General features: G+C 34.1%; 1 protein-coding gene across 1 annotated transcript in view; it reads right to left on the bottom strand.

Annotated features, from left to right (window-relative positions):
- The window catches only part of DNAH8 (dynein axonemal heavy chain 8), a gene marked incomplete at both ends in the record, with an annotated part of 108,284 nt that overhangs the window by 54,355 nt on the left and 37,289 nt on the right, over positions 1–16,640 (bottom strand). Inside the window, 17 exons of the mRNA XM_084202648.1 lie at positions 38–279; positions 1,591–1,837; positions 2,666–2,827; positions 3,448–3,582; positions 4,372–4,479; positions 4,580–4,666; positions 5,506–5,693; positions 7,451–7,629; positions 9,298–9,470; positions 10,434–10,658; positions 12,462–12,623; positions 12,914–13,018; positions 13,538–13,640; positions 13,786–13,949; positions 14,042–14,195; positions 14,549–14,748; positions 15,762–16,002. Of these exons, the coding sequence (XP_084058774.1) occupies positions 38–279; positions 1,591–1,837; positions 2,666–2,827; positions 3,448–3,582; positions 4,372–4,479; positions 4,580–4,666; positions 5,506–5,693; positions 7,451–7,629; positions 9,298–9,470; positions 10,434–10,658; positions 12,462–12,623; positions 12,914–13,018; positions 13,538–13,640; positions 13,786–13,949; positions 14,042–14,195; positions 14,549–14,748; positions 15,762–16,002 (2,875 nt within the window). The remainder of the gene's footprint in view (positions 1–37; positions 280–1,590; positions 1,838–2,665; positions 2,828–3,447; positions 3,583–4,371; positions 4,480–4,579; positions 4,667–5,505; positions 5,694–7,450; positions 7,630–9,297; positions 9,471–10,433; positions 10,659–12,461; positions 12,624–12,913; positions 13,019–13,537; positions 13,641–13,785; positions 13,950–14,041; positions 14,196–14,548; positions 14,749–15,761; positions 16,003–16,640) is intronic.

Here is a 16,640-nt window from a genome sequence, read left to right as displayed (position 1 = left end):
AGGTATGATAAGGAGCAGCCAGCAATAGTTATGTTACCTGCAATATTGGTCTCCAGCTGAGGACAGAAGAGCTGATGAAGACCATACCCATTCGAGAAACTGTTGCTGGAGAGGCATTCTCAATGTTGTGGACCTCAAACAACAGTTTACATGAAGGAGACATAGGGATTCGATCTCCATTTGCAAGAGTCAGGGTCTTGTTATCATCCAGAACTGAATTTAAATTCTCAATCCAGATTGCATCTACAGGACCATCTAAAACCAGAAACACATTTTCACCTGGAAAAAAAATCAGAGAGAGATAGTTCGTATCACATTGCTGAAAGATCAAGAAAATAAGTGTACAGAAGATGGTTTGGAACTTAAATGTCATCCAAAAATTAATTTTATTTATTGTAATTTCTGTCATCTAAATGCATGCTCCTTACTGAATAAATTACATACTTAGTTAAGGAAATCTTTTTGAAAAAACTGGTAGCAAATGAGGGTGCAGTTATACCTTTATAGTGTTGAATATTTGTTACCTTGGCTGGCTACCAGATAGAAACTGTGCTACTCTCTTTCTCTACCCTCCCTCAACAGGACAGAGGGAGAGAATACATGAATGAAAATGTTTGTGGGTTCAGATAAAGACTGGAAGATTACATGACAGCTGTCACGGGCAAAACAGACTCAACTTGGGAAACATTATTTTATTGTAAATTAACATAAATTTGGATGATGAGGAGCAAAGACAAACAGCTAGAACACTTTTACCCCATTCCATTTTCTTTCTCCAGATGCAACCTCTTTCTTTACAACCTAATTCAACTCTTCCTCCTTCCTCCTCCTGCCCCAACCCTACTCCAGCAGCACAGGGAGGTTGGGGAATTTGGTGTTTTGCTGCTAAAGTAAGGGTTCTTTGAGCAACTAAATGAGAGACATTGAATATTCACAGATCCCTCTCAAGTTAATGAAAACTATGCACACTCCTCTGTTCTTAAAATCTGGTTATTTTTCTTACACTTTGAAATATAAACATAGATGGAAGTACCTATGTTTTGGCAATTAAATTTTAGAATTCCAGCTTCATTTGGAACATAGAAATTTTCTAACAGAGAAAACGTATGCATTTCCAATATAAGAAATTCAACTGTCTTCTAAAATTAACATCCTTTTAGGAAGGTTCCCTAGAAAAATTCCCTTTCCTTAATATATTTATTTTTTCAGATACAAATGAAACACTGTAAAAAGGAATTTCAGTATGCCAATCCTAAAATACTGGGATATAAATATGGACAATCAATGTATGTAAAACCATGACAATAACATTGCCATTAGAACAAGTTAATATAATCTATGATTTATCAGCTTCCAACTAACACATCTACAATGTAGAACTGAAGTGGCAAGAAAATGATCTTCTTTTTTTTAATGTAGATATGATACTGAAATAATAAATCTTTAAACTGGTGTCCTTTCTTAAGAGGCATAATCTCATCTGTTATCTATGGTTTTCCTCAAGAGGAACATGTGTGAATTCAATATACTTTTTTCAATATATCATTCAAGATACATTTTAATTATATCAAATGAGAAATATTTACATACCCTTTTTGGTTTTCAGTGTTTTCCTCCACAGAGTAGAAAAGATTCCATCTGTCCAGTCATTAGTTGCAGCATCTAGTTTTCCAAACATTTGAGGAGCAGTAATAGCTTTGGGGTTCATGCGCATTTCCTTATGAGGGTGGCCACACTCTGTGAGTGCTCTCATTAATATAGTTATCACCATCGTTTTTCCAGATCCACTAGGTCCAAGTGTCATCAACCCATGACGTACTAGATTAGTTTCATACAGCTATTAACAGCATCAAAATAAAATATTTCCATTTAAAAATAAAAATAAATACATGCCTTAGAAAGATTTTTGCTTGCACTTGGTAGCGATTAAGATGTATTAGACATACAAGTAATATGCTCAGGATTTAATTTAGCATGTGTTTGCTGAATTTTTGTGATTTGTGGAAGAATACACATCTTCAGTTCCTAATCTTTTTAGCGCTAAGCAAGAACACTATAAATGGTTCACACAACTAAATCTTACCTAAGCTTTTTAAGCAGCTGAAAACAGTTTTACGAGATTTGAAAAAAGGTTTTGTGTATTATTTAAAAGGAAAAATTAATAGTAGTAAGACATCAATACTACAGAAGTATGAATAATTACTACAGTCTGAAATACCTGTGTATATGAAACAAACATAGGGACTGCACTTTCTCCAGAACTGTGTATGGGTTTAGTTTCAGGAAAGCTCTACTGAATTTTCTCTTTGTCTTTTAATGTTAGCCTTAGGCTTGCTGTGGAAGGGTCAGTCTGCCTATACAAGTTTGAATGAACTGAATGGCACAAAACAGCGGTAGTCCTCTGGGGTGCCAAAATCTCCTAAGATGAGGCATATACAGTTTCTTCCTCTGCAAGCTGAATAAAGGCTTATGTCAGCCCAGGATGAAGATCTACAGGCACCACAGTGCAAGTCCCCTGAATTGGTCTTCCTCTGCATGGCGCACACACAACCTTCAGTTTTTCCCATATGCGATGTGCAGGCTCTTGGCTGAGACAGTGGTCTAGCCACAAACACATTGTTCTGACTCCTGATTGTGAAGAATGCTTTAGGAAAAAAAGTTTTACCTGAACAAGCTTAAGGTTCCATGGTGGATGGTTAACCAATCCTGCCTCTTCAACCTGATGAGCTACTGCAGCCTGAAGCTCATCATAGGTACTGCTGTCCAACTGCAACCCCGGGAAAAGATCATTGATAAGACTCAGAAACAAAGGCTCATCTTCATCTATCTGAAACAAAAAATGTTATTAAATGTTTAAAGGATGGTTATTCAAAGAATGCTTTCAAACCAAAATTAGTCTCTGTTAAAAAAAAAAAAGCAGCAATAACATACTTTCTAGATACAGATGCTTACAGACAGCTAACAGGAGAGCTTACTACAAAAACAGCATTTTGAAAATGTCATCTACGAGGCATGCAAAAGAGAAATTCAGAATTGAAGGAAATTTCCTACTGAGTAGAAGCTGGAGTCGATTTATAAAATTGATTTGTAAACTGCTTGCAGCATATATTGGAAAGAACATCCTATCTGGAAAGAAATTTTTAAAAGTCTGATTTAGTGGATGCTCATTATTCAATTGACTTATGGTACAGTGGTCAGTCTGTCCACAAGTCAGGACACTGAAAGTCAAATGCAGAGGTAAGCCTTAATATTAATCTATTTGAAGCATAATGAACACTCTTTACAAGTCTTATAAACTCTCTATGTTTAATGATAACATGAAGGTTATCATGTTTCATTTTTTAAAGAAAAGAACATTTGAGATTTTTTCTGATCTCATACAAAACCCATGAAACATCTATTAGGCTTGCCTCTACATGGTGCTAAAATACTAAATTAGATTCTTACCAGCTTAGAAAGATTCATATCTCTTAACCCTCTCATGACAATACTTAATTCGCCTTCATTTGGCCTGGCTCTCTTTTGAGCTCCAAGAGTCCTCAGTACTGAAAGGATATTCCTCAGACCAAAGTCATAATGGACCTACAGAGTGGAAGAAGGCTTATGTATCAGTAACAAATCCTCTAGCTTTATTTCATCAATATATCAAGCTTTACTTGCATATATACTTGTATAGTGCAGTAGTCCTGCCTGGAAAAGGTAGCTAAAATAGGAATTGCTGCTGCTGATTAGGAATTATTCTGTTCAAATAAATGAAGGATAATAAAGTTGTTTTCAGGAAGATGTGTGTGTGCTATAAGGTGTTTCTTTCCTAATTTAAATTTAATTGATTTAACCATTTATCATGCCATATAGAAAAAAATTTATAGCTCTGAATAACAGGGTTCTAAAAAACTAATAGTTCCATTCTGAGCCATGTTTTTTCAACTAGGGCATTTTAAAGCACAGACTTCAGATCAAGGCAGTGCTTTAGGGACATGAACAACTTCAATCAAACCAGACGTTTCTCTTGTAGTTTCCAGTTTCCAATTTCCAACTACTTAGCCTAGCCCTAGGTAATTCTTACAGAAAAATTATAGGACTGGGATATTTTCTGTTTGGCTGATATGTTTAGGCAGAGAATCTTATGCAGTTGCAACTAACTAAAAAGCATAATTTTTAACAAAAAAGGTGCATATACAACTACATATTAATGAATTAATGTAGTAATTTATTCAGAAATTTTAAAGAGGTATTTTTTAAAATTACATTTGAAGTACTTCAATAATTTGTAAAAGGCATGAAAGTGGTATTTCAGAAACAATTTGCATAACCCAAAAAGTAGGAAGTTTTATTATGTAAATACAAAGAAAAAAAAATACATAACATTACCTGCTTAGTGAGCTGCTCCTCACAAAGTTTATAAAGAACAAAGAATTTCTTAGCCAAGACCACATTATCAATGAATCCATAACTTGCAAGTTTAACCCTTATAATTATCTGAAATACAAATATTTGTAGAAATCCCATTAGGTTCTCCTGAAGACAGGTCAGCAAATTAAAATACATTTTTTCCTTTCAGTTCAGTCAGGAATTATACCTGTCTATCTGGAACCATCATTGCAACACTTCTAAACTGTACTTTGAGATTTTCTGGTAGTTCTTGACGTCCAGCATATCCAGGATTCTAAAGAAGAAAACATAATGCATAATTATTATTTGCAATAGTCAAAATAGCCTCCTTTTTATTGTTCAAAAGAAATAAATGCATGTATAAATACTTAGAGCAGTTCAGAGTTAGAAGTCTTGCCTATCTGTTGCTGTAATTTTAATCTCCCACAAAGTAATCTTGGATTGCCATCTCCCTTGGCATTAGGAAACATACATTTTAAAATTTCCTGCCCATGAGATTACAGGAAACAGTGCTATGAAGCCTCAAGAATCCTATGGCAACAAGATAGTATATTCTGAAAGTTAATATTATGATAGATTGAAGAACTTTTACATATCCATGTAGGTACCCACTGGTCAAGACCTGTCTCCCTGAAAAACATCTTATATCTCATTCTTTAAGTGAATCTTCTTTTTCTCCCCCCTCCCTACAGCATCTTTCTCATTAATTTTAAAGTATTAATACTATTAAACTACTAATACATTAATATTATTAAAACATTCATGAATTATTAATGTATCATTATTAGCATTATTAAAGATATGGTAGTAAAGCATATAGTGTTTCAATCCTCTTAGTGAGCACAGAAAATTCTGCAAGTTTGGTCAAACTCTTAGTCTGCACAGTGAATAGCAATACAGCAATGAAGGGACATAATTAGGAACCCTTCCCATAATATTAAAGTCAAAATGAAGACAGGCCATTCATGAATAATCGTATTATTTATGTATTGTGCACTTTAATGTAATTCTATAGTGACATTATTTTATGTATAAAAGCAGTTATTTTCACTGTGTCACTTAACCTCTATGTAGTATAATTTGTGACTTCTTTGAAATTATAACTATACTCACCATAGTTAGGAAAATTCCAAACTCTGGATTTAAATCCACAACGTCTCCATCAGAAAAAATGAACTGCTTTTTTTTTTCTTTTCTTGCTGTTAAAATAATATAGATTTGTTGTGCTGCTACTGACAAGACAGGTAACTCAATTCGATTGAACTCATCAAAACATCCCCAAGATCCAGACTGTGCAAGACCTAAAACAGGGAAAGAAAAAAATATTATCTCTTGTCCATCATGCATATTTGAATATCTGAACTAAATGACTTTTCCTGCAAGTAATTAAATCACACTAGTTTTATTTATTGCCCTGTGGTCAAGGCCTATCTTCCTCTAAGCCGCCTGACTGTTTCCATAACTGTCTGAATTATTATTATTCGATTTATACACAATGTTTAAAAGTGAAAGTGAGCCAAAAAAAAGCGAGCCAAAGTCTGAAAAAATATTTTGATACTTTTGGGTATTTGGTAAATATTTTTTATACATTGATCTGTGATTGTAGCCTTTTATTGGAGAGCCCCATTAAATTATTTGCAAAAAGCTGTACTGTTAGTCTAAAAATTAAAAAAAAATTACTTAGAGCTACAAAACGCTAGTCCTAAATATCACCAAAAAAGTCACTGTTTTTATTTTACCATTTTAAGTCCCCACTAGTTTCTCATAATAATACAAGACATTAACTACATTCAAAGTGTGGATATGTCTATGAAAGAAAGAGAGAAACCCAGAGAATGAAAAAGAAATTAAAAGAGAAATCTAGAAGTACTATATTAATAAGAAGAGTACTTTCTGTACAGGATCATTTTCACAGTTGCCTAATATCTGTTTGGAAAAGTAACGTGTATACAATAGCACCTAAGAGAATTGCTTTTCCTTTCACAATGTTTTATAAGAAAGTTTTTAACAGCATTTTTTTTTCAAATTATATTAAAGTACCAGCAAGCCATGTTTTTCTTCCATGCATACTGAAAGCTTGCTATTTAATTGTCAATAATTTATGCAAGTCATTCGGGGTTTATTTGTGTTGTGCAGTTAAGACTAAATCACTTTAAAGACATTCTGTCATGGATTTTGTCACTCAAAGATTTTCTAAAATTTTAATGACTTTCAAATGGGCAATATGTTTATAAACCCACAGCTTTAGCCACCTTTATGCCTCTTGCTTCCCAATACATACAATACCACTACCCTGAAAAATGAGCTGACAGAAATCCCGTGAAGTTCAAGTCCCTTAGACCAGAATAACTCCATGCAGCAGCACAAGCTCTGCGCCGACTGCACTGCAAAGCAGTTCTGCAGAGAACAACCTGCTGGTCCATTTAACAACTAATTAGGCATGAATCAGAACTATGCCCTTGCAGCAAGGGAAGCCAGCTGCACACTGGGCAAGAGCACAGCCTGCAGGGTGCGGCATATCAGTGTTCTCCTCTCTACTCAGCGCTTGTGAGGCAGCAGCTGGATGGAGTACCATGATCACTCTGGGGTTTTCCAGTAGGGGAGAGACATGGATACATGTGGAGTGCACCCAGTGGTTGCTGTGATCCTGTCAGTGGCTGGAGGGAGGACATGACACAGTGGGAGAGGCTGAGAGAACAGCATTTGTTCTGAAGAGAAAGCAAAGGGAAAAGCCTAGTGCTGTCGACAGCTAGATTACAGGAGGCACTGAGAAGTTGGAGTCAGTTCCAAGTTGGAGTCAGTTCCAACAAGTTCCTTGTTTCAGAGGTGCAGAGGAAGAAAAGACATGTGTTTCAATGTGGAAGATTCCAAGCCAGAGGAAGTATAAAAAAATGTGATGAGAATGATCAAAACACTTAAGCAGAGGTGTTGCAGAACATCCAGCCCTGGAGACAGCCAAAACCCAACACAAATAAGGTACTGAGTGAGCACTCTGCTCTACCTGCACCTGCTAAATCACCTGTGAAAGTCTCTTCTATCCTACAGGAATAAATCTTACCTTTGAAAATCCTGCCCAAACCTCTGAAGTCCATTTGATCAGAGCAGTTAAAGACTACTACGTATTTTCCCAGAGCCTTTCCCATGTCTTTCGTTGTTTCTGTTTTACCAGTTCCAGCTGGTCCTGCGGGAGCTCCTCCCATGTTCATTCCCAAAGCTTGTGCTAAAGTTATATAGCACCTACAAATATAAATTGATGTTAATCTATTAAATTATATTAAAGCTATAAATACACATATATAAAATACAGATCAAGTTATGCAATAGATTTTACAGCCCCTATGTTGAAATGCTACTTCTTCATAAAGCAATCACATGGATTTCAGTGCAAGAAGTTCAGAAAGGTGAAAGGCACAGAATTTAACATTTAAACACTACTTACAAATGAAAAAACCACAACAAATCAAACAAACAACAAAAGAAACAAACCCTGGTGTTAACAAGCCAGAAAATCAATGCACATCCCAGAAAGGTATTTCTCAATAACTTTTTTGGCAGCTATAAAGAGCACATTCTGCTGTTGCATTCTGCTATGTCATCATATTTTGCAGCATACTAACCCATATACATTTAATTATGCTACCTTTGACTAAATCCTCAAGTGTGAAAGAATAAGGATATATGCGTGGCCCCCTCTCACACTATGCATAAGATATACTTAAAATTCTATAAAAAAAAGAACCCTAAGCTTTACCCCTTTTTTTTTTAAATCTTAAAAAGTCTAGATTACAGTTTTACTCATAAGTAAACCTTAGCTATGATTTTCATTCATGGCAAGGTATAGAAGAGTAATGCTAAAGGAATTAAGCAATAGGCTATCTTTACTATCAAATCAACATAGTTTGGACACATTCTTAATTAAGTATTTCTGGTTTTAATCCATATTGAACAGAGTCTTATAACTAACTGGTTCCTCAATTTAGTTTGAATCACTGTAATTTATTACACCCAACTTCCACTGCAGGAACTTTCTTGCTTTCTATACAATAAGGAGCTCCAAAGTGACAGGAAGGCTTTCTCTCTGCCATTCTACTTCAATCAATTTTGGGGTAGACTTTAACAATTTTACATCAAAAATACTCAGTTGCTGAGGGCAATTCAGTTCACTGCAGAAATCTACTGAACTTTCTATATTGTCACAATAGCAGTTCTACCTCTTCTGGAGAAAAAAAGGTATTTAAAAAGTCATAGAAGCACATACATCACACAGATATCAAAGTAAATGATTGCAGGTTGGAAGTTGTTTTTATTTCTCAAGGGAATCTTTTTGAAAGTGAAATATCTCTTGGCCTTCTATTTTTGCATTTGGTTTAAAGTGATATCTCAAGAAAGGAACGAAAGGAGAAATAATTTGGACAAGGAAGGAAGCAAAGATATTCCCAGGATGAGAAAGAAAATACAGTTCTTTGTTAAGCCACATTTGAAACAAAATGACCCTTTACTTCCTTGGCTACAGAAGAAGGAAGGTGAGTGCACACAGCTTTTTCTTAGACTTTCAAAAAAGCCAGAGAATCTTTACAGAATCTCTTATTACAAAATTTGAAATATTTCACTTTACCTTCTCTTTAGTATACTGCTAAACTACATGTTACTATATAACCTTAAAGCAATGAATTTCTGTTAATAAATGTTCTTTTTAAGACTGTGATAAAGGCAATGATAAAGGAATTAGTAAGTGTACACAGTAGCGAGACTCTATTTTACTTCTAAAAGAGTATATTAAGCAAATATATGAGAATGCTTTCAGCCCACACAGGACTTAACTCAGATTGCATCTCTTTAGAGATAAATATTAAATAAACCCTATAGATATTAAAAGTATTCCTTATCTATAATTGCTTTTCTAACCTGTCTGTAAGAGGTGTTATAACCAGACGATCAGTGCAACCCAGAAATTCATTTTGGTAAACAAAATCAACATCTGTAATTCCTACAATGATTTGATCATAATCCTCTTTATAGTAGAATCTTGACTGCTTTAACCACTCAAAATCAGTTGGTGATTTGATGTTCATTTTTACCTTAAAAGAAAGTAAAAGTATGTGTTATAACCAAGCATCTACACTTACTGCCTTTATCAACTGTGATAAAATACTTATTTGTATGTGAATAACGATTGATTACTCAGATTAAAGTTCCTGTGTAAGTAAACTTATATACAATAAGCATGATAGAACACGTTCAGATGTATGCTAAATTGATATTAAAAAACCTCTTGACCACTTATCCCAATCATCCCAACATCTGTGTTATCAAATAAATCTGAATCTGCTTTGGTAGGGCAGTCCACTTTCCAAGTGAGAAATGCAAATAGCACACTGCTAAATCCTCCAAACACATTGCAACAAAGGGTGTGATGAGGGAAGGATGTGAATGAGGCAGAGAAGCAAATGCTGTATAACCTAAGCAGCCTCTGGAAATACGTGAGGGACAGCGATGAGGGATGCCATTCCCCAAAGACTGAAGGAATGGTGACAATTTAGCACAGTCTCCAAAGTTCAAGTGTACGATTGCAGCTATCTGCTGATTTTAGTAGGATTTTTGTTTGTTTGCTTGTTTTGTTGTTGAGTTCTATGTAATCTCCTTTGGAACGTGCAGCCGTGTGCCAACTGAGATTCTGTAAAGTCATGGGGAGATTATGTTACAGTTACAAAACCCTCAGCAGTCTTAAATTATGTAATTAAGAGTAGTACAACTTTTTTCCAAAGAAAGGAAATATTTTGTTTTGTCTACCAAAAAAAAAAAAAATTCTATAGGAAGACATGGAAAATTTAAATATTCTAGGAAAAGTGTAAACATTTGGCAAAAATATTTAGTTGACAGAACTAATGTTATTCTACTTTAAGCAAAATTGTATTATTTTTACTGCGGTGAGATTATGGACATCTCTTGCATATGCATACACATGTAACTGTAGCTGCCACATATAAGAAAGAGTATTATGATAGAAAATGCATTTAGTTGTCAGAAATCAAAGTCTATACCAAGTCATCAAAAATATCACGCTGATGCACATGAATGGTAATAAGTGTTTCAAATTTCACTCTCTCAAACTTGGAAAGATCCAGTGTGGTCTGGCCAATCAATGTGTTCAAAATATCCAGAAATCTAGCATTGGTTACGTCCATGATTTTTCTGTCATCCTTAGCATTGCGTAGAGCTTCTTCTCCATCACGTGTCCACAATATTTGAACTCCCAGTAATCCAACCTAAAAATGTAATACAAGAAAAATATACAAACTAATCACTTGTTGATCTCTAGCTGTGTTACAGAAGACTTAGTTATAATAGGAACGATAAATTATGGTGTAGACAGTTCCAAATTATCACTACATCCAACATGACTCTATCCCACCAGGACACCTTGGCTGAATTAATTGGGTCTGCTGCACAACCTGCTGAGAAAGATTTAAAAATTTACAAAATTTGTTGCATAGTGAGATACACTCAAACCAAGGTCTAGTGTCAATTTCCCTTCTAATCCTTTAGAGGACTCCAGGAATACGTACGTAACTGGCTCTGGGGGGAGAAGACCTCCTGACAATTTTCCATTGCCAATTTGTAACCAATTAAAGAACATTAAATTGCTGTGAATTTTCATTGACAGAATGTTAGGAGGCATGGCTTGCCTCCTAACATTCTGTCATGCCCAGAGTAAATCCTAGAGCATGTTAAACTACAAGTTATTTTGCTTCCAAAGAAATCTAAAGAGTTATATATAGTATGTTGTACATAAATTACTCTGTCAGATTGGTTTTGATTCACAACACCCACTACAAAAAATGACAGACAATCTCTGTATCCCTTTATTACCCACATTTTTATATTCACAAAGCACTGAGCCCTAAAAATTTTACTAAACATCTCTTTCTACTTTTCTGGCTCCCTATAACTGTAGTGAGCTCATGGTTACAAGTCTGTGTATTAGAAGATAGCCTCATGATTTTAAATGGTGAGCTATCATAGGTAGAGCCTAAAAAAGATTAATTTTAGAATGACCAATTAGTCAAAGGAAAACAAAAAATAAATAACATTAATATTTGGATGTGACTATTTCATGCTATCTGTAACAGCAGTTTCTGAGCCAGGAAAAAGGCAGTTTGAAGAAAACATATAATTTGTCAGTGTTTTGCCCAACTTCTTCTCTCTTCTGTAACACAGCTTTTCTTTGCAAAAATTCCTTGGCCAAACCTTTCCAACACATAAGAACTTAGTAAGATGTGAGAAAAGATCTTTGCAGACGGTAGTAAAGCCACATCAAAATGTCTGACTTGAAACAAGACAGTCCTTATGTAGTTAAGGTAGGAAAAATTTTCAAATAAACACTGCTGAGACAATACCCAATTACATCAGAAATAGAGCTTTAGGATAATTCTAATAAATATTTAAATGTATTGATTTTTTTTTAAATAGCAACATAATAGCTAGTTTTAATATCTGCAGAATTTTTATTAAAAATTACACCCAGCACTGTGCCAGTCAGCAAATTACAGATTCAGAATTCATACAGAATGGAAAAAAGTTCAATAATTTTAAATGAAATTTATGAATTATCAGTAAGATGGAGGAGTTTCTAGAATCTTGCAACATAGCATTGTACTGCATTATCAGAGTGACAAATATATGAACTATGAGGTAAATCTTGTCAATTATGAGATAAATAATCATAATCATAGCTCTCACAATCTTAAATTATGAGAGAAATCAATCTGCACATGCAATTTTATTTGCAGCTGAAAGGGATTAAAAATCCATTACAGAAAATATAAGCTCTACTTTATATTCTCCAAGAGAACTGAAAAAATTTAAAACAGATGGCGAGAAAAATATGATGCTACATACTGGGTATCAAAATCAAAGTGATTTAGGATTACCTTCTACTGACTAGCTCCTTCCCCTTGTTTTCTCTATGAAAACTTCCCCATACAGGGAATCCCACGTGCTCTTTTCCTTCCACCTGCCCCCAGATACACCCCAAACTGCAGACACATGTACACATCTCATATTCTTACCTGTGCTGGGAATTGATTAAGAAAATTCAACAACTGATAACCTGGGTCACTAATTTGGTAAAATGCTGCCCTAATTATGCCATGCAATGACCTCTGCTGCATTTGCAATAAAGCCTTCAACCAAATTTCTACTGGTCCTTTTGCAAGCACTGGAGTGTCCAGCTGTAAAATTAATGAAAGCAAATGTATAAAATTGAACATATTTACCAACATTCTGTTCAAGAATATGAGTTACTACCTAGTGACTAAATTCCTATTCATGGCAGCTACAGATTTTACTTCAATTCATATCCAAACAATTTATTTCATGAAGACATATTCTAGTCTTGTTAACAAAAATCTTGAAACATTTATTTGCAATTAACAATTATTCACCTTAATTTATCTTATATGTTCAATAATAAAATTATTTATCTATTAATGTTTCTAGAAAAAAAAAATCAGATAATTACTGAAATTTTTTCTCCTTCTCTTGATATGACTGCCAGTATGCGATCGTAATCCTTTGGGTGAAACTCTACTTCATTTATGTTGTCAGATATGGAAGTCAGATGTGGCTGTAAGGATAATTCAGGAGTTATTCAATGTAAATATTTAGCATTAGCAAACAGAACTCCCCCCCCTCAAATAAGGTTATACTTCCCTCTGTGGGTAGCAATTGCAGAAATGGTTGTGTAGAATTTTATCTCTGTCTACTGTATTTTTACAGTTTGCAGAGATGATCTGGCAGAGATCAACTGGTTTATCTCAATCAACCCTCAATAACAATCCAGACTAGCTGGAAGAATTTTGCAATATGCAAAGCAGGAAAGCCTCACGGGGTCCTTTTATTAGTTCAGTTGGGAAAGAAACCACCAGCAAATCACTTGATCAAACGATGTTCTACTGTTCTGAATTCTGAAGATTGATTTGAATTACAGGTATCCATTTCACATCTTTTTAAATAGTCAAGAGCAAGAAACCAAATTCGTTTCCAAGCAAATTTTATAAAAAGAAAAAGTTTGCATCCCATTTTATTAAGTGCCTCTCTGTATATTAATTTTTTATAAGTAGAAAAAAAATCATTAAGTTCATACCTGGATTGTATGAGAATCACTTGCTTGTCCAAGAATTTCAACAAGTGCAGGATCAGAAATAAAAAAGAATCTTGGAAACAGCAGTCTTTTCTTCTCTAAATATCTTTAAAATTGAACAAAATTGTTATTAAGCCATTTCAGGTTGCAATTTTTTCTATATAGGGGTGTCAGTAAGACTGAAATACAATTAATGCTTCATACAAATTATTTACAGTATAGTAAAGCAGTAAAAATAAAACAATTCATACCCTGTAAGTGATTTCTGACATACTTCCAACTGTTCATGTAAATAAGGGAGAAGTTGCTCCATAGTATCATCTCCAACACAGCAGGCAACAACATTTGCATTTTCATGAGCTCGTTGCATTATTTTTACCCATGATTTGTCAATATTCTGGAAACGCTTTGCTTCCTATATATAGAAAAACCAAAGCATGATCTGTTGAAAATTATTGCAAAGAAAGTTTTCAGTAAACAAGATTAGGCAAGCATTGTGAAGTTTACCTGGGGTAACTCTTTTGCAATATCTCCTGCTACAAAAACAGCTTCAAGATAAATCCAGAGGTTCTGCACAATCAGCCATTCTTCAATTATGTGTGAAGAGTTGCTTAGTTTAGAGACCCAGCTCTGAATTTGCTTTTTAAATGCCGTATTGTATCTAAAAGTGGAGAGGAGCATAAACTATTTAATTCTAAATAAAGCTATTATAAAATAAATACTTACAATGGGGAAAAAAACCCAAACCCAGAACAAACTAACTCTTGTTTCACTTAGAACAAGAACAACATTTTGGAAAGATCTTGATTACATTCAAGTATATTGAGATGAAAATTGTCATAATTGAATATGCATTCAAGTCTTTCTCATAAGGAGGTTTCTCATTAGGGCTTTTAATAGTTTGTTTTATTAAAAAACATTTAATTCAAATTTACTGCTAATTGAGCTCAATAATAGTATTATTAGTATCACAGTGTATTTCTGAAAATGCCATATGTCAACAATGCCAAGTACCTATTGGACATTAGAGAATCCAGAATCATTAAACTGTCCTCCATCAATACCATAATTTCTGCTGATTCAATTCCCTTTAGCAATAACTCTCCTCTTCCTTTGAACTGTGAAAAGCTCAGATTCTGGGCTCCCCAGGTTTCAGCTACTTGTAACAGTTTGGCTTCTATATCCTTTTCCTTCATAGCAGATATGCATATATCCTGCAAAGAAAGCACCCCTTTTTAGACTCTCCAGTCTTGTGAAAGGAATTTCCTTATACTGTACATCCAGTCACAGAATATTAAAAAAAGCAGATATCACACGACTAATGTTACTCACTCAAATTACTTGTATGGATACCTGAAAAAATCACTTTTGGAAATGGATGATATGTATTTTCTGTGGCTTCACATTTTGTTATTTCTATTTAAAAAAGATTTTTGGATCATAATTTTTTACAAGGCTGAGGAGAGGTAGTGATTAGACTTATCACCAGATGAACCCTGACTCTTACCACTTTGCAGTTTATAGAATCACAGCCCTAAAATCACAGCTCTAAAAAAAGTTTAATTTGGAAAGGTCAAGTCCAACATTCTATTCAAATCAGAGCTTAATTAAAAATTAAGCAGATCACCTTGGAATGCTTCTATATAAATCAAGAATAGATATAATAAGTTTTTGCATATGTATTTACCATATGAAAAATGGAAACTCCACTGAATTTTCATAAGTTATAGGAGGTGGTTTTTTTGAAGCTGTGTGGTACAAAAGAATCCAGAATAATCAAAAGATTATTTCTAATAACCTAGGAAAGGTTTTTATATTAAATATTCTTAAGCATGAAGTTCTCATCTTAAATTTCTGATTTACCTACACAACTATAAAACAACCGAGGTAAAAAATTAGGTGACTATGACCATTTAAAGTCTTGTTTGATAATTTTTACCTGCTTAAAAAGAGCTAAGAAAATCATAAAAAATAATGGCAGGAGGAATGTGAAGAAATTATCTACAAGTAAGGGTCTATAGATTCCAGCTGCTACCTCTACATTTTCTCACATAGATTAAAGCTTCTAAAGAAAACACAGATTGTTTTAAACCAGTGTGGTCTGACTGAAAGTCAAGGACTTTAAAGAAGTAATTATTTTTAAAGAGAGTAGCCATTTAATAAGCAATCACATTATTTTTGCTGACAATAGAAAAGGAACAAGGAGGGGAAAAACATATGTACCTACCTCAAGATCTTCTTTATTTTCAAGAATTGGTGCTTCCATGATGTTTCGAAGGCAAAAGGTCTCAGATTCTACATCAAAATGATGTCCTGTTGTTTCAGCAATACGATCCCAGTGTCTTTGCTTCATTGCTTTGTCAGACATCATTTCCAGCAAAGAACAACACTCAATAAAATCCTCAATTCTTTTCTTGAGATCAGAAAATGCTTCCCAGTGGTGGAGGCCTTTAGGTAGTCTACGGCACCTGCAGTGCAATTAAAGTGATACAGTAGTAAATTTCCCTTTTGTCAAAATTACAATTGTTTAAACAAAGAGATATGAAGTGGATTGTATTAAGGTCAACATTTCCTATGCCAACTAACCTACGTGTTTAGGAAAAACTAATACAAATGCCCTACTTAAAAATCATAGTATTTAATAGTCTCAAACACTGATATTTTCCCTGCAAATAAAGGAAATAAAAAATACTGTCGTTTCTGTTAAAACATAGTTATCTTCTGCATATCATCAGAAACTCTTTACTGGAAAAGAAAAAACAAAGAAAAATATTGGTTAAATTAGTTGAATTTCACATATTAAATCATTGTAAAAATATAATATTTACTGCAATTTAATAATTTAATAGACATGGCACTTAATAACATACCAATTTGGAGACAGACATGAAAATGAAATAAACATGACTGTCTCCTCCACTTTTGGTTAGTAGTTCTGAAACCATTCACTAATGAAAACTACATATTTTTAGTGTGGAAAAAGCCCTGAGAACAGCTAAACAAAGATCCACCTCTTCGACCACACTTTTAAAGAGCCAACACACCAAGAACCGAGCAGGTGAGCTACCACAGGAATACCCTACTGCAAATGGTAAAGTATATCCTT

Source organism: Fringilla coelebs, assembly GCF_963513975.1.
Source record: "Fringilla coelebs genome assembly, chromosome: 3".
Lineage (NCBI taxonomy): Eukaryota > Metazoa > Chordata > Aves > Passeriformes > Fringillidae > Fringilla > Fringilla coelebs.
This window is presented reverse-complemented; position numbering and strand designations above follow the sequence as displayed.